Raw genomic sequence first — 25,738 nt, 5'->3', positions numbered from 1 at the left:
GGGCCAGGTGCTTTGTGGGTAATGACAAGGGAGGAAGTGTGTGCTGTGGTAGGAATGTGAACAATGTGGGAAACACACACACTAATTCCAGGTTTAACATGCTGTGTTTTTCCAGCACACACCTCTGATTGTTGCTCTACTCTAGTTTTTTGTTGCATGTTCAAACTTTTAATGGCTCCAACAACAAAGGAGGATGTCCCTCCTCTGCAGTTCAGGTTTGATCAGGTCCTTTAAGCTCATTTACAGCAGAATAAACTCACATGTCGCTGCTCACATTCTGGATTATTCATTTATGTGTTTAGCAGCAGCAGGAAGGAGGAGGAGGAGGACATCACCTGAGGTGTGTCTCTGACACATTAGCATCTGTTTCTGTGGAGAAATTTCCTGTTAAAAGAATCAAACCTCTTCAACAGCTGCAGCTCTCTGTGTCTAAAGCCATTTTAGGTGAGGCCTGGTGCTGCTGTACCTGTCAGACACTTCGTATACTCACACAATCAGCCGGGTGGAGCTGTGGTTGGAGTTCAGCCCGGTCATTTAACCGAGAAAACGCTGCTGCTTCTGGCTTTCTCTGTGGGAGAAGTCAGTACAGCTGGATTCACAGCACAGATGTTGTCTTTAAGGTGCTTTAACGGTGATTTCGTCGGATGAGGCTCAGGATTTTATTAGAGCAGAGCGACGGTCTGGAGATGCTTTAAAGTCATACACGACACGGTTTTTCAAGCTGTTTCACGGTCGTTGACAGTTTTCCAGAGAATGAAACCGGGAAGAATGCACCAAAAGGTCATAAAACATGACAAAATCAAACAAGTTCAGCATCACCCTAAGTGCTGAGTCTCATTTTGAGGAATCTGTGACTCATTCTGCGTTTTCAAACCAACACGTGCGCTGTTGTCGCTCCCAAACAGGAAGCCGGGGAGGCTGTGACCGGGAGTAACCATGGCGACGAGGCTAAAATAAGGCTTCGGTTGGACCGTAGAAAAGGAGGAGCTTCATGGAAGCAGCACAAACGATGTTTCATCTGCACTTAAACATGAAGCCGCTTATCGGTCGACGTCGTTGTTCAGCTTCTCACCGCCAGGTGCATGATGGGAAAAAGTCTAGTTGTGGACACAATGAGCCAGATGTGAGAGGGTGAACTCTTTTTATTCAGAGCTGTCTGGGGGGTGTCTGAATGTTTCTGACAGAAAGAAACGGAAAGATGTGTGAAGGGGAGCAGCTTTATTGGGATTTAATGTATTCTTAAAGATGGAACGTTTGAGCTGTACAGTCAAGGACCATTTGAGTCCAGTTAAGTGTTCAGATATTATCTCATTCGCCTTTTACAATGTTTAACATCCACCCTTTTTATTTGACCTGATTCTCACTTTTCTTTTATCTTTTTGCTCGGCAGCTCTCCACTGCTGGACCTCTTTGGGTCATAAAGTGAAACTAAAAACCCGATCTGATCATAAATTGCCTGATTAAGCATGCATTAAGTCCTCTCGGGCCATTTTAAGAGGCTACACAGCTAAAGCGGCCAGTTTTTAGCAAGACTCCAGACAACCAGGCTTCTTTGTCCTCATCTCTTTCTGTCTGTTGACTCCAGCCTGGTTCTGTCAGCTCTACGTTGGATTTTCCATCGATATTAAAGGTTTTTTAATCATTTCTGAACTAAATCTAGCAGCAAATTGCAGATGCAAACTGGCCTTACTGAATATTTAGCATGAAATGATGAAATGTCGTCGGTAATCAAACCAAAGCGCATTTATATTGCAGTCAGGTCCTTGTCAGAGCCCAAAGGGTAATCTGCTGTGATGAATTTAAAGCACGAATTGATCAGCAGCTCGCTGACTGTGATCAGCAGATGAAGGCTGGGTGGAGTGTGTTTCTATTTTAGGACGGAGCTGCTGCTGTGTGTGTTCTGGACAGGTGTGGAAATCAGATGCTATTCTTGTCTCAGATTCAGACTGCCGGGATCTTTGAAGGCACTTCTGAGAGGAGACGAAGCTCAGTATGAAGTTACTTATGTCGCCTTCATGCAGCAGACGTCCTGCAGCTTGTTTGGTCAAAATCAAGGATTTTCCAGGATTTTTCCATGTGAAAACAAAAGGTTCAGAAGGACTCAAATGTTCAAATCTTCCAGGATGTTTTTTTCTTTATACAAATACTGATTTTCTACACATAAAGTTCTGATCCAGTTCCATTTTCCCTCCAAGCAGTCCTGATCAAGGCCTTTCCAGGCTTTTCTTTGGACGTTTTCTGCTTTTTCCCTCATCTTCAGTCCTTGTACCTGAGCATTTTCATGTTTTTTTCTTTGTTAATCCACTTAACTCTGACCTATGAACCATTCAGGCAGGAAAAAGGCTCCTAACTCAAGGGATGAACCAGTGTTGTGTCGACACAGAACAGACAACTTAGCAAAGAAGCCATTTTAAACTGGATCTTTAGGCACTTTGTCACAAAGACACATCATTTGTTCCCATTTCTTTAGCTGCATCTATGAAAAACAGCAAAGAAAACACAGTTTGACAGACAGAAAATAGGATTTCTGCAGCAACAAGGTGATTCCCAAAGAGCTATTAGCTGAAAACTTGGCATATCTCAGCATGGTGTGCAGTGTGTCCTTAAAACATTTGAGGAAACTGGACAAGTGGAGGACAAAAGAAGAAGTGTCAGGCCTAAAAAACTATCTACAGCAGATGAACGGGGTTCAGGCGGTGATGGAGAATAAAGGAGCTCAGAGCAGATTTTCACCTTCAAGCTCGTAAACATAAAAGAAATGAGGGCTGGATCAAGACTTTGAGGTGCTGTACCTCTAAGAATTCCTCAGCAGCTCGTGTTATTTCCTGCTGGTTCTGCAATATGTTTGAACTCTGCTTCACATCTGCGTCCCTCCACCAGGGCTTGAACTCCACTAAACTGTTTATTCTGATTAAAGCCCGCGAGCGTCTGGTGAAGAAAGCTTGTGTTTGGTGTTTATCATGAGGTGAAGCAGCAGGATGCACCGGAGGAGGAGGAGGAGGAGGAGGCGTGGCTACTTTCCCTGGAATAAATATCATGCTAATGTGAAACCAAACGCCTTCATGAATATTTATGGAGCCTTTGGGTGGAAGTGTTTAATTTCATTTGATAATTACAAGTGTTTAGATGCTAAAAACTGAGTGAACTTTGAACACTCCTCTGTGAGAGGGAGCTGCAGAGCTGCCAAAAGACATTTCTCCAAGCTATCAGCGGCTAACTCGGTGTGTTTAGCACAGCGTGAGATTGTATATGAAAGCCATTTAGAGTCGGTTGACTGACCGGCGCAGACACTCTCCTCAGACCGGTTTTTAGTCCTTTATTTCCTCTTTAACTGAATGTGCTGCGACTGGCTTAACCTGCGTTAACCATCGAGGCTCCTCATGAAGAAATGAGACATTTACACCATTTCTGATCATTTTCTGTCCTTCTTTTGGATCAGAGCAGCTTCACCTGCAGGATGAAAGAGGGAGACACTGCATGGTGTTAACACTCACCTGGAAACATGAAGAAAGCCTCTATTTTTACTGCTCTGGCGTGTTTCCAGCTCCATGCAAACAAAGTATGAGTCATTTTAGTGAAAGCATGGCATCATGATGTCACAGATGACTCCATCACACCCAGACATGCTGCGGTTTTAAATTCTATCACAACAGCCATGATTCAAAGGGTTTTTATCCAAATTTAACCGAAAAACTGCTCTGTTAAACCCAAATGGTTCTTTGAGTTGAGCTCCAACGAGATGATGTTCAGACACAAAGAGCATCAGCCCAACAGCAAACAAAGTAGGACAGACTTAAGCAAATGAGCAGCTGCTGACGGAGGGGATGTTTTCTAAAGAATAAAGACGATGACTTTCATTAGAAAAAGAAAGTCAGGATCAGGTCAGATCGTCTGTTCTGCTTCACTGAGCGAAATGACCCGAAGTGTCTGAGTAGCAGCCAAGATGGGCGCTGTTTGACCTCTGCAGAAGCAGATAAAGGAGCTCCAGCGCTTCCTGTAAGATCTGCTGACACACGTCCTTTATAGGAGAGGAGATGTGGATTGTTGGAAAAATTATATAGTTATACTATGACAGAAGAGTCCCTCCATCTTTTCCTCTTCTATGATTCAAGCAAAAGTGTTTTGACTCTGGTTCTAGTCTTTCCCATAATATTAACTGGTGAGAAATGCCTTTTTCCCATAACATTGAACGTCTCTTCCCATAATAATGAATGGGGAGAGAAGCACCTTTTCCCATAACCTTGTGTGATCAGCATAAACAACATAAATAGCTGGAGCACCATTTTGTCAGGGAGACAACTCTGAACCAGCTTCCTGACAGGTTGTGCAGACTTGTCTCTTTCTTGCAAGAAATAAATGTTTTGTGTTAATCGTATCCAGCGACTCTGAGCCTAATTTTAAGAGAATTTTTCTAACAGGATAAATACTGTGACAACACTCAGAAATAACTATAATGAGGTATTGCTCTGTGTTTTCTCTGATGATGCGGCAGTTTCAGCGCCGCAGACCCACATCACAGTGAGGTTAGACTCACTCCAGCGTGGTCGTCCTGAAGGATTTATCTGCTTCCCTCCATGATGTTTCATTGTTGGACTTCACAGGCTGCTCACACTCGTATTTATCCTATTTATCAGTTCCTGGACTGGATGAAAAGGAGCTAAAGAGGCAGCTGTGTTCGTTTCCCTTTTGTTTAGCTGAAAACAAACGTTTAAAGTGACTGATGTGTTGTGTCCTGGAAACACATCCCGCAGCTGCTTTGCTGTGTTTTCCTGGAACAAATGACAGAAATCTGCTTTGCCTAACAAAGGTCTGAGGCCCCGCCTCCATCGGTGATGTCACCTGTCTCACCTGGCCGAGCAGACAGCTGCTTCTCCTCCTGCGATCGCGTTACCTGCTGAAACGTCACGGCGCACACATTTGCACGGAGTGACTTTGGTGTGATGCAGAGTTCAGGGCAGCGCGGTTCACACCAGTCATGTGACGGCTGTTCGCACAGAAAGACGTGCTAATTAATGCCTTAAATTAGGGCGCCGTTAGCAGGATTCTGTTCCACGTGACGGAGATGAAGGAGCAGGAAGGAGGCCGACTCTCGGTGAAGCTATTTGCAGAACTCGGATGTGTTAAAACGTCTTTGTTTTCAGCAGATTCTGCCATTAACTGCCCGCCATGAAGCGCCCGCCTCCAGCTCCACGTGTGAATGCGTTAGACTCCTCTGGACCCGGCCGGCTCTCCGGCCCACGTCTTCCACTCTTTCCTTGGCTGGGATTGGCTGCGAGCGCGCCGGCCTGGAGGCGGCGTTCTTCTCTTGATTATCTTCAGAGCCGCCGAACGCACTCACACACGAGCAGAGAGGCTGAAAGCAGAGCAGAAATCCACCCGGTTAATTAATCTGCAGGCCTCTCAGGAGCCGCAGCGCTTTCCCCTCATTATTTGGATTTGATGTTTAATTAGTTCTTTTAAATTAAAGAACAACTGACTCATTTTCCTCCTCTGATTCCCCTCAAACCGCTGCCAGTTCATTAGGAACACCTGGCTGTCAGTAATGGAACAAATGCTGCTTTTCTTTGCTTCGGCTGCAGCTCTGTGGCTGTTCAGGTAGGAACTGTAAGTTAAAGGTTCCTGTGGTTCCTGTGGTTCCAGTGGTTCCAGTGGTTCCTGTGGTTCCTGTGGTTCCGGTGGTTCCGGTGGTTCCAGTGGTTCCAGTGGTTCCTGTGGTTCCAGTGGTTCCAGTGGTTCCGGTGGTTCCGGTGGTTCCAGTGGTTCCAGTTGTTCCTGTGGTTCCAGTGGTTCCTGTGGTTCCAGTGGTTCCTGTGGTTCCAGTGGTTCCAGTGGTTCCGGTGGTTCCGGTGGTTCCTGTGGTTCCAGTGGTTCCAGTGGTTCCAGTGGTTCCTGTGGTTCCAGTGGTTCCTGTGGTTCCAGTGGTTCCTGTGGTTCCAGTGGTTCCTGTGGTTCCAGTGGTTCCAGTGGTTCCGGTGGTTCCGGTGGTTCCGGTGGTTCCAGTGGTTCCAGTGGTTCCGGTGGTTCCTGTGGTTCCAGTGGTTCCAGTGGTTCCTGTGGTTCCAGTGGTTCCAGTGGTTCCTGTGGTTCCAGTGGTTCCAGTGGTTCCGGTGGTTCCGGTGGTTCCGGTGGTTCCGGTGGTTCCAGTGGTTCCTGTGGTTCCTGTGGTTCCAGTGGTTCCAGTGGTTCCTGTGGTTCCAGTGGTTCCTGTGGTTCCTGTGGTTCCATTGGTTCCATTGGTTCCTGTGGTTCCAGTGGTTCCTGTGGTTCCAGTGGTTCCTGTGGTTCCAGTGGTTCCAGTGGTTCCGGTGGTTCCGGTGGTTCCGGTGGTTCCGGTGGTTCCAGTGGTTCCAGTGGTTCCTGTGGTTCCATTGGTTCCAGTGGTTCCAGTGGTTCCTGTGGTTCCTGTGGTTCCATTGGTTCCTGTGGTTCCAGTGGTTCCAGTGGTTCCTGTGGTTCCAGTGGTTCCTGTGGTTCCAGTGGTTCCAGTGGTTCCAGTGGTTCCTGTGGTTCCAGTGGTTCCTGTGGTTCCTGTGGTTCCTGTGGTTCCATTGGTTCCTGTGGTTCCAGTGGTTCCAGTGGTTCCTGTGGTTCCAGTGGTTCCAGTGGTTCCTGTGGTTCCATTGGTTCCAGTGGTTCCTGTGGTTCCAGTGGTTCCTGTGGTTCCAGTGGTTCCAGTGGTTCCTGTGGTTCCTGTGGTTCCATTGGTTCCTGTGGTTCCATTGGTTCCTTTGGTTCCTGTGGTTCCATTGGTTCCTGTGGTTCCAGTGGTTCCTGTGGTTCCTGTGGTTCCAGTGGTTCCTGTGGTTCCAGTGGTTCCTGTGGTTCCGGTGGTTCCGGTGGTTCCGGTGGTTCCAGTGGTTCCATTGGTTCCTGTGGTTCCGGTGGTTCCGGTGGTTCCTGTGGTTCCATTGGTTCCAGTGGTTCCAGTGGTTCCAGTGGTTCCTGTGGTTCCAGTGGTTCCAGTGGTTCCTGTGGTTCCAGTGGTTCCTGTGGTTCCAGTGGTTCCAGTGGTTCCTGTGGTTCCATTGGTTCCAGTGGTTCCAGTGGTTCCTGTGGTTCCTGTGGTTCCATTGGTTCCTGTGGTTCCAGTGGTTCCAGTGGTTCCTGTGGTTCCAGTGGTTCCTGTGGTTCCAGTGGTTCCAGTGGTTCCAGTGGTTCCTGTGGTTCCAGTGGTTCCTGTGGTTCCTGTGGTTCCTGTGGTTCCATTGGTTCCTGTGGTTCCAGTGGTTCCAGTGGTTCCTGTGGTTCCAGTGGTTCCAGTGGTTCCTGTGGTTCCATTGGTTCCAGTGGTTCCTGTGGTTCCAGTGGTTCCTGTGGTTCCAGTGGTTCCAGTGGTTCCTGTGGTTCCTGTGGTTCCATTGGTTCCTGTGGTTCCATTGGTTCCTTTGGTTCCTGTGGTTCCATTGGTTCCTGTGGTTCCAGTGGTTCCTGTGGTTCCTGTGGTTCCAGTGGTTCCTGTGGTTCCAGTGGTTCCTGTGGTTCCGGTGGTTCCGGTGGTTCCGGTGGTTCCGGTGGTTCCGGTGGTTCCGGTGGTTCCATTGGTTCCTGTGGTTCCGGTGGTTCCGGTGGTTCCTGTGGTTCCATTGGTTCCTGTGGTTCCAGTGGTTCCAGTGGTTCCTGTGGTTCCAGTGGTTCCTGTGGTTCCATTGGTTCCAGTGGTTCCTGTGGTTCCTGTGGTTCCAGTGGTTCCTGTGGTTCCAGTGGTTCCAGTGGTTCCATTGGTTCCTGTGGTTCCAGTGGTTCCTGTGGTTCCTGTGGTTCCGGTGGTTCCGGTGGTTCCAGTGGTTCCAGTGGTTCCTGTGGTTCCAGTGGTTCCTGTGGTTCCGGTGGTTCCTGTGGTTCCGGTGGTTCCGGTGGTTCCGGTGGTTCCGGTGGTTCCTGTGGTTCCTGTGGTTCCAGTGGTTCCTGTGGTTCCGGTGGTTCCGGTGGTTCCGGTGGTTCCAGTGGTTCCAGTGGATCCTGTGGTTCCAGTGGTTCCGGTGGTTCCTGTGGTTCCTGTGGTTCCAGTGGTTCCAGTGGTTCCAGTGGTTCCTGTGGTTCCTGTGGTTCCGGTGGTTCCGGTGGTTCCGGTGGTTCCGGTGGTTCCTGTGGTTCCTGTGGTTCCAGTGGTTCCTGTGGTTCCGGTGGTTCCGGTGGTTCCAGTGGTTCCAGTGGTTCCTGTGGTTCCAGTGGTTCCTGTGGTTCCGGTGGTTCCGGTGGTTCCTGTGGTTCCTGTGGTTCCAGTGGTTCCAGTGGTTCCAGTGGTTCCTGTGGTTCCAGTGGTTCCGGTGGTTCCGGTGGTTCCGGTGGTTCCGGTGGTTCCAGTGGTTCCAGTGGTTCCAGTGGTTCCTGTGGTTCCGGTGGTTCCGGTGGTTCCGGTGGTTCCTGTGGTTCCTGTGGTTCCAGTGGTTCCTGTGGTTCCTGTGGTTCCTGTGGTTCCAGTGGTTCCAGTGGTTCCAGTGGTTCCTGTGGTTCCAGTGGTTCCGGTTGTTCCGGTGGTTCCTGTGGTTCCAGTGGTTCCGGTGGTTCCTGTGGTTCCAGTTAGACACATTTTATGATCTTCACTGTGACCAAAAGCACTGAAGAAAACAGCCCAGAGCATCAGAGTAGCAGCACTTTTTTTATTCAACATTAAACAGCTTTCCGTGTCCGTGATCATTTCCGGTCACTCCAGAATAACTTTGAGCGCTCCTCATTCGATCAGAACCACAGAGAACTTTCTCTTTGGGGCAGCAGAACGGGGCCGGCTTGCCCTCACAGCCACAAACACATTTTCCTGCAGACATCTCTGAAGCAAAAGCAAATGCTGGGCTTTTAAATGCTCCTTAAATAACGGTTATCAGCCCCGGGTTTGATGGCGGTCGCTGTAACCGTGGCGTTGTGTCCTCCCTCTGCTTGAGTCGGACAGCGGGTGCGTGGCGCCGTGTGGCTGACTGAGCTGCTGCCCTGACCCATCTGCTCCTCACAGGACTGTGACTGTGGGCACTAATTAAAGGGTTGCACGTCCATCCTCTCCTCTTCCCGTGTTATTAGCACCCGGCGTGTTTTTGTGCGTGCTTGCATAAGAGCGGTGACTCAAACCCTCATGTTTGACTCACACACACACCCTGATGTTCTGAAATGCCAGCGGCGCTGATGATAACCTGTGAAACGTGAGAGTGGGTGCGCTCGGTTCTGTGTGTGAGCACTTCTTTCATCTCTCAGAATCACTCTTTGTACGGCGCGGGGTCGCTCTTTCCCCTCAATTATTCATCAGCCTGTTTCCATGGTAACGGCTGCAGCCGTGTGGGGGGGCGGATGTTTGATTTGGCGGCTTTCATCTCCTGATGATGGCGTGTTTTCACACTGCTCGGTTAAAAAGGTCCGAATGGTTCCGTCACCCCTGTGATTCTGAAGTTTGGAAGGGTTCCGGTCACAGAAAGGGAAGTGGGTTCTGGTTCCGGTGCCGCTGGTTCTGCCTTATCTTTGTCTTGATATTGCACTTTTGATTCCAGTTCAGAATGTGTTCAGAATTTTCTGAGGTTCTGATGATTCTGATGGTTTGGATTCAACACACATAAGCTGGTTCTGAATCTGGTTCACAGCTGAGTCTGACCCATCTGGTTCTGTCAGACCAGCAGCTGTTTTTTGGAGGTTCTGGTTCATTAAGCCAAAATTCTGGTTTAAGCTGGTTTTGCTGGTTCTGGTTCTGTCAGGATTTGCGTTTGTTCTGATCGATCTGGTTCTGTCACACAGACAAGTATTGGTTTTGTCGGGTGTTTTTAGGTTCTGGTTGGTTCAGCTGGTTATAGTTTCTGTGGTTCTGATTTTGTAAGGTTCTGATGTGTCTGGTTTCATTCTTTTACTGGATCTTATCCACAGTAACTGGTTCTTTCTGGATTTGTCAGAACTGTTGTTATAGATTATGTGGTTCTGAGCTCTCTTTTTGTGTTTGGTTCTGTTTGGCTGGTAGCGTCTCCTGTCCCTGATTGGTTCAGATTGGTTTGGACTCTTTTTGTTCCTTTATCTGGTCCTGATACCTTTGAGGTTTCTGGACCGGCTCCGGGCTTATTTCCTGTCTGTTAAGTTGGTTCTGATTTCATTTTTGTAATTGGTCTCATTGGTGGTTGTTGTTCTTGGACCTGACTTGGTTCTGTGCAGGTTCTGCTCTCTTTGGCTCTGGATCTGTTTGTGTTCTGATCCAGTTTGAGTTTGAGCACAGAACCGCATTTGATTCAGCCTGAGACACGAGGTGACACTTGTGTTTTGTGTAGTAATAGTATTAATTAGTACTATAATTAGTACTATAATTAGTACTAGTATTGGTATTAGTATCAGTATTAGTATTGTACTAGTATCAGTATTAGTACTATTATTAGTATTATTATTAGTACTATTATCAGTATTAGTACTAGTATTAGTACTATTATCAATATTAGTACTATTATTAGTATCAGTATTAGTATTATTAGTAGTACTATTATAAGTATTAGGGCTGTTATTAGTACTATTATAAGTATTAGTACTATTATTAGTACTATTATAAGTATTAGTACTAGTATTAGTACTATTATCAGTATTAGTACTAGTATTAGTACTATTATCAATATTAGTACTATTATTAGTATTATTAGTAGTACTATTATAAGTATTAGTATCAGTATTAGTACTATTATTAGTACTATTATAAGTATTAGTACTAGTATTAGTACTATTATAAGTATTAGTACTAGTATTTGTATTATTATTAGTACCAATATTAGTACTATTATTAGTATTATTAATAGTACTATTAATAGTATCAGTATTAGTACTATTATTAGTATTATTAATAGTATCAGTATTAGTACTATTATAAGTATTAGTACTAGTATTTGTATTATTATTAGTACCAGTATTAGTACTATTATTAGTATTATTAATAGTACTATTAATAGTATCAGTATTAGTACTAGTATTAGTACTATTATTAATAGTATCAGTATTAGTACTAGTATTAGTACTATTATCATTATTAGTACTATTATCAGTATTAGTACTATTATCAGCATTAGTACTATTATTAGTATTATTAATAGTATCAGTATTAGTACTATTATCAGTATTAGTAATGGTGAACGTCCCACCTGAGTGGAATGGGCACATCCAGCTGCAGTTTCCTGCTGCGCAGCCGCAGACTCTCCAGCAGGGGGCGGTACAGGCTCAGCCTGCATCTGAGAGCCAGTCTGACAGCGCGGTGCAGCACAGATCAGCTCAGAGCCGTCAGACCTCACTTATATAACAACTGTTACTGTGCTCACAGCAGGCTGAGGAAGCGCTGGCTGACCTGCATTTTGCTGCAGTTACAGTAATATCACTTAATGCCTTTAATACATGCAGACTGACACTAATCTGGTGTAATCTGCTGCTGAGACACTGACCCACATCTCTGACCACTTCACTACCTGCTGCAGGACACGCCCACCTCCAGCCAGCCAATCATACGACACACACAACACGCCAGCTGCTCTCTTATTGGTGCTCACATAGTCAAGAAAATACTACAAACGGCCTCACATCCTCAGTGGTTCTAACTGTTTTAATGAAGCTCCTGAGACATTTAAACCGGAACTTAATCATATTTATATTTTATTTACACTCATTTTTTACCTGCAGGCTCCATATTTCTACTACCTGCTGCAGGACACGCCCACCTCCAGCCAGCCAATCATACGACACACACAACACGCCAGCTGCTCTCTTATTGGTGCTCACATAGTCAAGAAAATACTACAAACAGCCTCACATCCTCAGTGGTTTTAACTGTTTTAATGAAGCTCCTGAGACATTTAAACCGGAACTTAATCATATTTATATTTTATTTACACTCATTTTTTACCTGCAGGCTCCATATTTCTACTACCTGCTGCAGGACACGCCCACCTCCAGCCAGCCAATCATACGACACACACAACACGCCAGCTGCTCTCTTATTGGTGCTCACATAGTCAAGAAAATACTACAAACAGCCTCACATCCTCAGTGGTTTTAACTGTTTTAATGCAGCTCCTGAGACATTTAAACCGGAACTTAATCATATTTATATTTTATTTACACTCATTTTTTACCTGCAGGCTCCATATTTCTACAAACTCGCCTTGTGTTTGTCATGAAAACGTGGGTTAAGTGCTTTTGGTTCTGACTCCCAGACATCGGGAGGAGGCAGCTCAGCCAGGCTTTCACAGACATGAATTTAGAGACTGTTTACACTGTTTGTCTGAATCCTAACAACAGGAAACGCAGCAGCTTAAACAAGTATTCAGAAGGATTAGGCAACAATGTGAGCATGTTTCTGTGCTTCCTTTTGTCCAGTTGAACCTTTCTCCTGCCTCCTGTGATGCTAATCCCACCTGAACGCAGCTAAAGTCGCTCAACAAATTAAATTCAAGGTTCCAAATCTGATATTCAGCCATTTGGTTGCAGATAAAAGGATCAGACGTCATTCACAAGTCGATTTTAGGCTAAACAGACCAAAAATAAGTCTGCTTTCGAAGGATTACTGTGACCATCGCTCAGGTCCTTCAGAAACCCTTAAAACCTTTAAAACAGCTGTTCTAAAACGGCTGTTAGAAAGAACTGGAAACCAGCCTCGATTCCTCTTCTCCAACGTGTAAAAACGGCATCAAGGATGCACAGAAATGCCCTTGAAAGTCCACTAAAAGCTCCCTCCTCGACTCTGAGAAGCACCCTGTTTCTCACAGTCTGTAATCTGCAGTAAGTTGTGTTTTTAGAAGCTTAGAATGAGCCGTTTATGTCTGTTTGTGCACCATTCAGAGGTGGAGGAGGAGTAAATGTGGATTATTGACCTGTTTTTTCCTGCTCTTGTTGGTTTTATCAGTTATTTGGGAATCTCTGTGGATTGTTGCTCTTCAGGAGTTTCAGGCCTGCAGCGCCTTTTGTTCTGAAGCTTTATTACATTTCATCTTTTGCTTATTGCTCGGCTGCTCTCTTGAGTTTTTCCTTCAACTTCTGCATCGTAAAAGTTGAATTCATGCGTCACTCATCAGCTGTGTCTTCCCAGATATGAATAAAACATCCCAAACATTCCCAGAGATGAGAGTAATTCCTGAAGAAGAGCCCTCAGTTTTCCTCTGGTGGATGTCCACCACAGTTGTTGTTTTTTAGGCTTGCTTCCTGTCAGGATAACTACTTCTTCTACTGAATTCAGAGGCCAGAAACCTGGCTGCTGTGAGGAAGGAGCTAAAACTTACTCCAGCAGTAATAATTCTTTGCTTTACTGCTCCGGAAACATCCTTCAGGTGACGCTTGTGGTGTCTTTCAGAACCAAAAAGCTTTTCTTTTTGAAACCGACCCTCCTGCTCTTGGTCATAGATGGCGATGATGTCACATTCCTTCAGTTTCCCTGTTAGCTGAGACCAGAGGTGTTAACTTTGGGCCGTCTGTGCAACAACTCGAGGACATTTCTTCAAATTTGGTAAAACAATCTCAGCTTTATGGTGAAATGAGGACATTTTACATCCTCATTTATTTCCTTTGACATCAGAATTATTTCCAAAGACTTTTTGGGTCATTTTCATTGTTTTAACTCAAGAAGTTTCTTCCATCCTTCCTTCTTTTGCATTCATTTTACGATCCTTACAGCCATCTTCCTCCTTTTTAACTGTCTTCCTTCTTTTGATCCGTTTCTTTACCTCAGTAGATTCATTTTTTATTTCTATTTCCTTCTCCTCCATCTTTCTTTCCTTCTGTCCTTCATTACTTCCTTTAATCTTTTCTCTATTTTATCTCTTTTTATTGGCTCCTTTCACATTAGTTTCCCTGTTCCTGAATTTATTTAACTTCTGTTCATTCTTCTCTTCTTTCTTTCTTCTCTCTCTCTATTCATTATATTATCCTTCTATTTTTATCTCCACTACTATCCCTCCATCATCCATCCCTCCATCCAGCTGCACAAACACACATTAGAAACCAGCAGAGGGCTACAGCAGCCTCTTTCAACCCCCCTCCCCTCCCCTCCCCTCCTCCTCCCGCTCGTCTTCATCCTCCCATCTGCGCAGACTCTACCTCCCCCCTTCCCTTTCCTCCTCCCCCCTCTGGCTGATTTTATGGAGGAGCTTCACATCTGCAGCACTCTCCGCCTCCTTCGCGAGCCCGATGACGGCGTCTGTTTGAGGAGCTCCTTCGTCAGTCAGCCACAGGCGGAGGAGACGAGGAGGAGGAGGTGCAGCTCTTTTTTTGGCGGCTGCCTCTGCATGGCGCTGGGGGGGGAGGCAACGCTGGGCTCGGCTTCACCATGATCGCCGTGTCGTTTAAATGTCGCTGCCAGATCCTGCGCAGGGTGAACAAAGGTAGAGAGACACAGAGGGACAGCGGGAGATGGAGGGAGCGAGCGTGTGTGTGCATGTGAGTGTGTGCACGTGAGTGTGTGCACGTGACATCATGCATGTTGGCCGAGTGTCATTCGCTGTGAACTGCTGACATTGAAAAGATAGAGAAGAGAGGTGGTTGTTTATGGCCAAAACCAGCTGTGTGTGTGAGCGTGTGTGTGTGCACGTGTGTGTGCACGTGGTAAACGATCTCCTGATGGATTCATTCAGTCGATGGCTGCAGGTTGCTGTGGATAAGAGACCCTCAGAGTGAGTGTGAGCAGCTTATCTCTTTTTCATGGATCTGACATTCATGTGTGTTAACAGGAAGCTGCACGAGTGTGTGTGTGTGTGTGTGTGTGTGCGTGCACGTGTGTGTGAGAGCGATCATGTGATCTGGAGGATCTCCTCTGGGAGTCTGGTGCAGTTTGAAGCTTCAGGTGTTTGTTTCCGGTTTGATTTCCCTCGTCCAGCTCCACTGTGCTGCAGGACGTCTTCAGACTTTAGGAGTCAGCCTGTGCTGCAGGAGCCCCCACCTGGGGACCCCAAACCCCCGCTGGAAGCCATTTAGATGCACTTCTCTCTGTTTTCACCTCCAAAGCATGAAGAACCAACTGTGATCCACAGAGCAGAACCGCTTACACTGAGGGTTCTGGGCCGGAAACAAACACCTGAAGCTTCAAACTGCACCAGACGTAGTTTGTTGTTAGCTTTTATTTAGCTTCTTCTTCTTCTTCTTTGGATAAAAGCGTCTGCTGAATACATAACCAGACTAACTGAAACTGTGACAGTAAGAGCCATTCAAGAGAGAACATTTAAAAACTGAGCTTCAGTATGGAGCAGAGCCACATTTACAACTGAATCTCATTGATTTTGGCTGTTTTAACGTCCTCAGCGACATGAAACAGGGTTTCTGAATCCTGTTTGTGATGTTTCAGGTAAAATATTTGCTGCTACATTTCCAAACTCTGCTGTCTGCTGATGAGTCCTGTTCAGTGCACGAGGTTTTCTCTGGTTTCACAGAGTGCTGGTGTCCAAAGGACGAGGGAAAGCTGAACTTTTGACATCAAGGATACGTCCATACGTCACGTTTTCTCCATGAAAGGAGCCGTGTTGCTCGTTTCATTTCATTTGTTTGTGCATCGCAGGAACTTCTGGTGCTTTTTTCACTCTTTCCTGCATCTCTAAAGTTCACTGCCGTGCTTTACTGGGACAACAGAGATCCAATTGAATTATTATTATTACGCAACCAAGATTGTATAACATCAGTGCAGCAGCAGTCCCTAAATGTCACTTTCAAAAACAGTCAAATTAGATATGAATGAATAGATAAACAGTGGTGGAATTTAACTAAAGAAGCTTCTGTTAAGCTGCTTTAAAGAGCTTTAGTGACAGCTTACATTTGTTTATACATGTATATATTTCACATAAATCAAAGAAATAATGGAAAAATTCATCTTTTATGGGACAAATAACAAGTCACAGTCGATGGAAAACAGATAAAAATCTGGCTTCAATGGAATTCTGCTTTTTCATGATTAAATTACCAATAAAAAACAGTCACAAGGCAGCAGCACATGAAGTGCTTCTGAAAAACAGGACACAACAGTGTACTTTCACAGAGAAATGAAGCCCACCGGCTCTGATTAAACAGGCTTCCACCGGCTCTGAATGCTTTTAGACACCGGCTGCATCCATTCCTGCTGTTTTCAACTAGAACTCAGCTGAAAAGCCCAGAATCACATCTGTACCAGATGTTTCAAAGCATCCGAATTGGATTGAAGTTTCCGAGCTTGTTGAATATTTCAGAGCAGCTGCTGTTTTAGCCGCAGTCTTTAAGGGTTAAGAGAGCTGAATAGTATAATAAGGAAGCTAAAAATAGTGAATAATGAAAAATAATGGTTGAAGTTGCTGTTTGTAGTGTTAAAAAAAGCCACAAAAAGCAGTTAATCTGTAAAAAACAAGCAGCAGTCGCTACAAGCGGGGCATAAATCAATCTATTTGTCACTACACAACACAAGATTGTTCTAAAAGTCCCTCAAAAATGAACAATAAGCTGTTTTATCAGCTGAGGAGAAGCAGGGATTTCTGACACATGGAGCAGAAGCAGATGGACGACGATGTGTTTTAGCGTCACAATGTGTCCAGATGAAGCTTTTTTCCAGGTTTTTTCAGGCAGGCGTCTTCAGTTTCTGCAGCACAGCCGGGGTGGGGGTCCTTCTCTTTATATATATGCTAATTAAAGGGGAAAGTTTCCATCTTTCCTGCTTAAAGTCAAGAACAAAGACCTGCCTTTGATCTAAAACGAGCATCTTCTTTTAAACATATCGCAGGCGCCGGTTTTCTCTCCTAAAATAGTCCCGCTCAGCTGATATCGTTTAACCTTTAAAGCTGAATGAAATCAGCAGTGTTTTCCGTTTAAAGGCAGCAGAATCAGACCCGTCTGTCTGACTGAAACCTTTCGGGAGCTCAGTCCACCCACCTTCTTCCTCCTTTTTAATTACAGGAGCACTTGAACATGTTGGACCCTCTTCTTCACTGGAAGCCACATGGGGCCTGGGATCAAGCTGGGGAATTACTTTAATCATTTTTTTGAAGCTTAACAGCCTCTTTTTAAAGGCCCAGTAGGTTTTCTCCTCCAACCAAATATCTTTTTACTGACATCGTGCATCTGGAGCCGGAGCAGCTGTATCAAAGCAAAGAAAACCTGAGTTTAACCTTCTTTCAAAGCTTTCTCTCTTTGTGTCACGTCAGGATAAGGGTCGAGTGTTTTTACTCATCTTTGAACATGGCTTGAGGAGCCTTATAAATAAGGATATTAAAAATGGAGCATCACTGTGTCACACTAACCCTCGGTGGGTATTAAATATACAAGTAGGAACACATCTCAGCTTGTGGCTGTGAAACCTCAAATGCTAACATGGGACGTTTTTCTGTTGACTCACAACATTCAGGTTTTAACTTCAAATAAGTCAAATTACTGCGCAAAAGTCTTTATGTTTTCACTGAAACATGGTCGAACTTTAAGTAAAAAAGGTAAAAACAGAGTTTTTATCAGTTCTCAGCAGCTTTAAAGTGAATATCTGGTCTGAGCTCCTTTATTCTCCAACTCAGCCTGAACCCTCTGAGACCAGCTTTCTGTCATTTCTTTAAGGAGTCTTCAGGAATAGTTCTCCAGGCTTCTTGAAGGACATCCCAAAGCTCTTCTTTGGATGTGGGCTGCCTTTTGTTCCGTTCTCTGTCAGATGATCCCACACTGCTTCAATAATGTTGAGGTCCGGGCTCTGGGGAGGATTCATCCCTCCATAAGACCTGTTGCCACTGATTTTCAGTCCACTTCTTGTGTCATTTGGCACAGCTCAGCCTTTTCTCCCTGTTTCCCTTCCTTAAGAACGGCTTCTTGACAGCCACCCTTCCATGGAGACCATTTCTGATGAGGCTTGGGCCAACAGTAGATGGATCAGCTGAAGGTCCAGATGCATCTCTCAGGTCCTGTCAGGTCACAGCTGGATTTTTTCCTCTTTCTTAAGGACATCACTTTCAGATCCTGTTCATCTGCTGTAGATAGTTTTTTAGACCTGACACTTCTTCTTTTGTCCTCCACTTGTCCAGTTTCCTCAAATGTTTTAAGGACACACTGCACACCACGCTGAGATATGCCAAGTTTTCAGCTAATAGCTCTTTGGGAATCACCTTGTTGCTGCAGAAATCCTATTTTCTGTCTGTCAAACTGTGTTTTCTTTGCTGTTTTTCATAGATGCAGCTAAAGAAATGGGAACAAATGATGTGTCTTTGTGACAAAGTGCCTAAAGATCCAGTTTAAAATGGCTTCTTTGCTAAGTTGTCTGTTCTGTGTCGACACAACACTGGTTCATCCCTTGAGTTAGGAGCCTTTTTTCTGCCTGAATGCTTCATAGGAAAAACAGTGAAAAAGCAGAAAATGTCCAAAAAAAAGCTTTGAAAGACCTTCAGAAAGCCTGGAGAACAATTGCTCAAGACCTTTTTAAACCTTTAACATGCTAACTGAGGCCTGTAGAGTCTGAGATGTGTGACCTTTAACCTTTTAACATGCTAACTGAGGCCCGTAGAGTCTGAGATGTAGCTCTGGGCTTCTTCACCTTGGGGTGAACTTGCTGGGACGTCCACTCCTGGGAAGATTGACAGCTGTCCTGAATGTTTTCCACTTGTGAATAATCTTTCTCTCTGTAGAATGATGGACTCCAGATAGTTTGGAAATGGCCTTATAACCCTTCCCAGACTGATGGGCAGCAGCAGCTGCTTCTCTGAGATCATTGCTGATGTCTTTCCTCCTTGGCATCGTGTTAAACTGACAGAACTCCTGCTTTTATAGAGCTGCTCACACTGACTGAGGATCAGTTAATCATTGAACCATTGATCAGCTGCAGCTCCTGAAACTTTAATGGAAACATGACATTTCTCATGATACCAGCCGTTCTTTTCCTTTCCACAGCCGTCTCATATGTTACGATTGTATTTTCCTCTGTTTGTGCTGAAAGGGCAACAAGCTGAGCTGCATTTCCTGCTCCAACAACGAAGCCTGTTTAAAGACCACTTAGATCTCTTCCTTTAGCATCTCCTCAGCATGATTCCATGTTAATTCCAGCATATAGAGCTCCTGCATGTATAAGTGCATGTTCCACAGCATCCCGTGTTGTTTGATAGGCAGCATTTTACGGTATATGGAGACAGAATGAGCTCGATGCTGCTGTCCTACATCTGGAGGAGGCTCGGCTTTCATCTTCACTTAGCTATGGTCTGTGTGTGTGTGTTTGTTCTTGTGTTACTGGTGTTATGGGGACAAACCTGTTACGATGTAACATTTATGAGATTTTAATGTTGAAAGCGGAATAATGAATATTTCTATTAAAAATACTTGATTTAAGGTCAGGTTTGGATCCAGGAATGTTTAGTAGATGTCGTTAAGATTCAGTCCCCAGGAAACACTTCTCAGTCGCTGTGATGTCCTCCTAAGTGGTGGAAACATTGCTGTGTGTGCGTTTCTGGAGTCTCTTTGTGCTTCTGAGCTCAGCTGCTGGGACCAAACAGCAGATCCAGAGCAGATTAGAATAAATTAGAGACAAACGGACGACCGAAATGAAGCGCTGCTACGGTAAAGTGGAAGCAGACAGAACCCGTTCAGGACAGGAGCGGCAGCATTCCTCAGTCTATGCAAACAACAAAACGTGTGTTTTCTGTCGTCTTTTAACGCAGGATCCACATTGAGACTGTTTCAGCTACATTTTGACCAATGATTAATATGTTAAATGTTAGCTTTTATCACTATGAATCAATTAAACCTTCTTATCCACATAAATCTTCACGCCTTTTTCACCAAAAAGCACATCTTGTCAGACGTCTGTGTGATGACATCACCTGGAGACCACCGTGTTCCCCGCTGGGATTGGTCGCTGTGCTGATGAGGTCACGTCTCTCTGAGGACAGGCTGACCTGAGCGAAGGCTCGGCCGCTGATTCAGACTGAGCAGCAGGCAGAAAGCGGTCAGGGAGAAGAGAGCAGTTAGTTTTCAGAGCTTCGTTCGACGCTGAAGACGGAGAAAAGTTTTTAGCTGTAGGATGTATTTCTGTGGTGGGAGTTCTGCACTGTCTGAGGAGGAGGATGGTGGTGAGTACTATGGAAGCCTGTTAACGACCTGGCACATCTCTGAGCTGTTGTCAGAAGCTGTTTCAGGAACTCCTTTCCATTTTGAAGCAGTTGGAGGATCAGCTGAAGTCGCTCCAGGCAGGTTTGTTGACGTCAGAGGACACATTTAACCACTTAGAAAAACGATCGAGCTTCTGAGTTTTGACTTACTTACTGCTGGTAGAGCTTTAAAAACAGACAAATAGACTGTTAACAGCCTCAAAACTGACAGTACTACAGGGTCTTCATTTCACCGGGGCAGTTATTTGACATTTGGGGGCTCATTGGGCTACTTTTGGCACATCTGGTTCGGTTATGGCTCTGGCAGGTGTTGCATTGGTCGCATGCAGCCAAAATATCCGAACCTGGCTTTGCCATGGAGTCCACAGCTTCAGCCCTTCATATGTGTCCCATCCACATCGGCCTCCTGCCCCCCCCCCCCCCCCCCCCTGCAGCCACCTCACTGTGCTGCTCTTTCTGCTTCAGCACCCAGTTCCCTGCCACCTTCTCTGCGAAACATAACTCACTCTAACCATTGTACTGGTCCTACATTTCCTTTTTCAACCCTTTTCTGTTTGTTTGATTGATTAATGTTGATCTACGGTGTGTTTGAGTGCCCAGAAAGGTGCTTACAAACAAAAAACTTCTTATGTTACCTTATTAAATGATTATTAAAGTACTGTTCGGGCCAGGCGTGCCCCACAGAAAATACAGATTTGGGCCATGTCTGGTGCATATGTGGCTGAGTTTAGGTCAATCAAGGCTAATTGTGGGCCTAAGAAAACTGCAGACGTGGGCTATGTTTAAATATTTGGCCTGAACTTTCTCTCCAGTCTGGGTACACTTCGTGTAAAGGTCCAAATTGGTTAAAGGAACCGGGCCAGTGGGTTTGTAGAGGTTTACAGGTTTACCATTTGGAGGAAGACAATCTGAAAGCCCTCAGTTTTAGTTACTTTCATTTGCATTTGCTGATCATTTTGTTAGAAACTTGTAGAGCTTTGAAAGCCGTCAAAGTGACAACGATGACAGTCTGGGTTTATTTTGAGGAAGTTAAACGTTTTCTAGTACCGAACCTGAAAAGCTCCCCTGAAAACATGAGGGGGGTGTCTCTAAAATATTGGCAAAATGCTGTTTTTTCCCATGCTTTTCCTTTTTGTTTTGTTTTTTGTTCTTTTTCTACTGTCATAATCATGGCTCATGTGTAAAATTAGGCTGTTTTTAATAAAGATGGCGGCCTGCGTGCAGTTCTTGGCCTCACCATTAAAGCTTGGGGGGCGCTGTGTCTTAAACCGAACGTTACTTAATCTTTAAATAAACATTTTTAAAAAAGAAACGCTCAATTTGGGTGCTAAAGAATAAATTCATCATGTCTAAAAGAAGAGGCAAATCCACTTGCACATTTTGGGTTTACTAAGAAATCGAAGATGAATGACTCTGAGGAGCAGCAAGTTCTTCGGCTGATGATGCTTTCTTGAGGGCAACCGCTGCACCTGCAGGGAAACCTGCTGCCTGTGAAGGCCCACCAACACCCGGGCCTGGGCTGACCGGCATACAGGACGGGCCGGCAGAGGCTGGAGATGTAAAGGAGATGCAGGCTTGTAATAAAGGACATGTTCTGAGTAAGTCCTCGCTCTGAGGCACGGTAGACCTTCTGAACTGGAAGTCTCTGGTTAAAGGAACGTGGTCCACCTGCAGATATTAAGCACTGTGGTGAGCTTCTGATAGTTACAGACCAGTTAAAGGACCTGGTAGAGCTCTGAAAGCAGATGAATGAACTGGTAGAAGTCCTCTAAACCAGCGCAGGTCTGAGTGAGCAGTAACATTATTTGTGTTTGTCTTTGCTTTGCAGATGAGGGGCCGTATACCAAACACTCCGCCGGGTCGCGACCTCCTGATGGAGCGCTGGCAATCAGGAGGCAGAGTATACCAGGTAACACTCACACCTCATATGAAGTGTGTTTAGGTTCCAGCAGCAGTAGGATAACAGCTGAAAATAGATCACACAAACAGCTGATGTTTTCCATCCTGTGACTTTATTTCCTCCCACCTGGAGCTGGTGTCCTACATATGATTTATTTCTGAAGGCTGAATCAGATAATCTGTGAGGGCAAGTAGAAAACACAATCTGTGAGCTGGGAAAGCTTCAAATTATGAGCAGTTGTGTCGGGCTGAGTCAGTGGGCGGGATGAACTGGTCCAGGTGTTGTTGGGGGGACCCAAACCAGTTTAGGTTAGAAGTTTCAGAGCAACTTTAAAGGTTTTAAAGTGGCTAACACGACTTCTGGTTGTAACCAGAATGAGTTTTGGAACCAGTTTGGAAACAATTTAGAGGGACTGGTGGAGCATCCACTAAAGAGGAATGAAAGTATGACACAATGTTTGAAGAACTCTTTGGGCTTTAAGGCCTAATTTGAACAATTGTTAGAGAAAGAAACCAGTTACGCTTTCTAACCAGTTAGAGGTGCTAATACGGCTGAAAAGAGGTGGTCTGGGCATCTGATTAGGATGCTCCCTGGTGGCCTGCCTTTGGAGGATTTTTGGGCACATCCAACTGGGAGGAGGCCCGGGGATAGACCCAGAACAGCCTGCTGGGATGCATTTCCTGGCCTGGGAACGCCTGGGTATCCCCCAGGAGGAGTTGGAGAGTGTTGCAGGGGAGGAGGAGGTCTGGGTTTCTCTCCTGAACCTGTTGCCTCCACCACCAAACCTTGGATAAGTGGAAGGTAATGGATGGTTGGATAAATTAGGATTTGGTACCATTTTGAAATGGCGACAGGTCAGAATAATCGATGGAAGTTCAGAGCCACTCGTTGAAACCGAGGAATTATTATGAAACAGTTCAAACAAAAAAGGTGGAGCTTGTATGAAGAACAGGGAGGTTTTTAGAGGTTGTTGGATCTGGTGGAGCCTCATATTTAATTATTGGAGGAAGAGCCTTACAACCATTGGTAGGTACAGCTGGTGATGTCTGATGGGTGCTCCTCAGGGATCAGTGTTGGGTCCTGTACTATTCAGTTCATATACCAATGATTTCCCTTCCCAGTGAAGAGCTGCAGAGTTCTGTTCATACGTGCTAATACAGATGAGTTAGCAGCAACACGTTTATCCGTTTGCTTTATAGGACTTTAAATGGCCTGGCGCCCCTCCTGTTGGATATAACATCCTCTACTGATTGTACTGACAGTAACAATTTGCTGAATTGTGTTTGGGAATCAAGTTAAAAAGTCTTCTGAGGATACTTTCCTCCTGGTCTGCTTTGTTTGAGTATATTTCCTGCATATTAAGTTATACATAAGTAACATTGTTTTAAATATGTCAAGAATTTACTTTCTTCTTGTTTTTTTAATGTATTTTATTTGAGAAGTGCTCTGATTCTCCAGCTTCGGTGCTTTCTACGCTCGTTTCCACTATTTTTGAATGGAAGCATTGCAATCAAAATACTCTGTGGGTCTCAAACCAATCAATCAAGCTTTCTCAAACAATAAATTCACTAATTAAGAGGCTAATCTGTAACAGAATCCAGTTAGTGTTGGTTAAAAAAGGGTATTAGAAGAGCTGGCAGTTTTCTAACTCTTTTATCGTTGGTTCAGCTTGCTGCAGGGGATCTGAAGTAGTTGAATCACATGACGGAGGTGTGGAGACATTTAGAGACAGTGGAAAAGGGGGTTAAAGCTAGTGAGAGGAACTGCCAGAGTTTTGGGAACTTGCACAGTAAAAACCTCGTTGAGAGAACCAAGAATCGGATAAAGATCCATTGATTTTTAACTGTTAGTGGCGCTCTTTAAGGGTTTTACAAACTACCAGTGTTGTAGAGCCTTAAATTCAGTCGTTACTTTGATACTTTCTAAATGATTTCTTGTCTGGACAGAGCGATCGAGCTATTTAAGGATCTTTATGATCAGCAGATGTGGACTAAATCTAAAATTTTGATTCCCTTCAGTCGGATCTGTCGCAGTCACCAGTGCACGTTGACTTAAACTGTGAGTAAAAACAATCCACCTGACTGGAGTGTGTAGCTGGTAGGGCTATTTTGATAAGGACTAGTACTCGATTATTGAAACGGTTAATAGACTAATCGGTTAATTGCTAATTAAAACAATCTAAAACTGAAAAAGGAGACATTCAAGCCATATTTTATCTTGACTTTTAACATTAACTGAAAATGTTAAGAAGAGTGCGGCTGTAAAAGAATACAGCCTGGTTGTAACTTTGGACTGTGAAGTTGAATAATACCGACAACTCCGCTCATTTATAGCTAGCAGGCTAAGCTAACAAGCTAAATATCTTACCATGGTGTCTCCCAGAGCTCCAACCTGCTTCTTCTTCAAATGTTCATGCAGGACAGACGTGCTCAGTGAGGTCGGCTTTACAAAACTTGCAGGTTAATCTATTTTTTCTGGGTGTTGAGGGTGAAATGCTCCCAGATCCTGGACACTTTTGGACGAGAGAATGATAATACATACGCAGCCATTTCACTGTTTCTACAGGTCATCTCCCGCTATTATTTACCGTAACGCGCATGCGTCTCTAAGCAGAGATAGGTAGGAAGTGCGATGACTCACTCTGTCCGAAAAATGATGGCTCGACAGCGTGAAAAAGACGTGTGATGACGTAACAGACAATTACCGACTATTTAATACGTCGGCGATTAATGATGTTATCGATTTTTCTCGACAACTTCGACTAGCTGGTGCAGAATGATCAGTTCCTAAAGAGAACTGGGAACAGGCCGGTTCTGCTAGAGCTTGTAAGTTAGTCACAAGAACTTGTCAAGCTCCAAAAACGACCATTTGAAGTTCAGTTCCACGTCATAGACGGTGAAATCACCATCAATGGAGACACTTTCCTTATTAAGTCTTAAAAGTGGCTTGTTCAGCATGATGGAACACTCTGATAGTGCAGCTTGAACAAAACTGTGCTCTTTTGAGGCTCTTGTTTTATTTCAGCATCAGTTGGTGTAAATGTAACTGGCAGTTTGTGAAGAAACCCTTTCAGAAGTTGTTCCCCTGGCACGAAACTGGCTCATAAAACGTTTGAGTTGAATGGAAGATTTGGGGGTTTCCTTTTTCCTTTTTCAGACGGAGTCAGCCTTGGTGTGTTTGAACAGCTCAAAGGGACACTGCTTCTCTGTGTAAAGCCTATTTGTATGGAGAAGATAAGGGAAACAATGTTTGTCACAGCTAAAGATGAGGGCATCTTAATCCAGCCTGGATGAAAGAGGTTGAAACCCTGATTCATTAATATTGAAGAGAACATTTGAAGGAAATCCTGCTCACTGTTTTATCACCTGAGGACTGCTCACATCACACTGTAGCAGGTCTGCACTGAAATATCCCTCTACCCAGCGCTCCTTCTGCTAAATATTTTAGGTGCTTGATGAAAAATAGATAGACAACAGAATAGAGGATGACTTCATTTCTCTGTTTGACCAGATTATTATTTCATCTCTCTGTGCTCGGAAAAAGGACGAGTGAAGAGCGTGAAATCAAGGCACAGAGACAGAAAAGAACGCTGTGAGCTGGAGGACTGCTGCCGGATGATGTCATTGTGAGAAGGAGTGTTCAGCTGATGCTGATTGTGTGTTATTTTTATAGATGAGTTTCGGGGCTGCACCGTGGTGGAGTTAATGAAAAAGGAGGGAACGACGCTCGGGCTGACGGTTTCAGGCGGAATCGACAAAGATGGGAAGCCTCGGGTTTCAAACCTGCGACAGGGAGGCATCGCTGCCAGGTAGCACTCATCTCTGTCTGAATC

At 44.9% G+C, this 25,738-nt stretch overlaps 1 protein-coding gene across 3 annotated transcripts in view; it reads left to right on the top strand.

Annotated features, from left to right (window-relative positions):
• Positions 1–25,738, top strand: part of grip1 (glutamate receptor interacting protein 1) — an 82,117-nt gene that overhangs the window by 26,265 nt on the left and 30,114 nt on the right. For all 3 annotated transcript variants that reach the window (XM_072377908.1, XM_072377907.1, XM_072377906.1), the window contains exons 2-3: positions 21,835–21,915; positions 25,579–25,714. In XM_072377908.1, coding sequence (XP_072234009.1) covers positions 21,835–21,915; positions 25,579–25,714 — 217 coding nt within the window. The remainder of the gene's footprint in view (positions 1–21,834; positions 21,916–25,578; positions 25,715–25,738) is intronic.

This window comes from Leuresthes tenuis, unplaced genomic scaffold, assembly GCF_036924035.1.
Source record: "Leuresthes tenuis unplaced genomic scaffold, fLeuTen1.0.hap1 SCAF_23, whole genome shotgun sequence".
NCBI lineage: Eukaryota > Metazoa > Chordata > Actinopteri > Atheriniformes > Atherinopsidae > Leuresthes > Leuresthes tenuis.
Note: the sequence above shows the minus strand (reverse complement) of the source record. Positions and strands in the feature narration are given on the sequence as shown.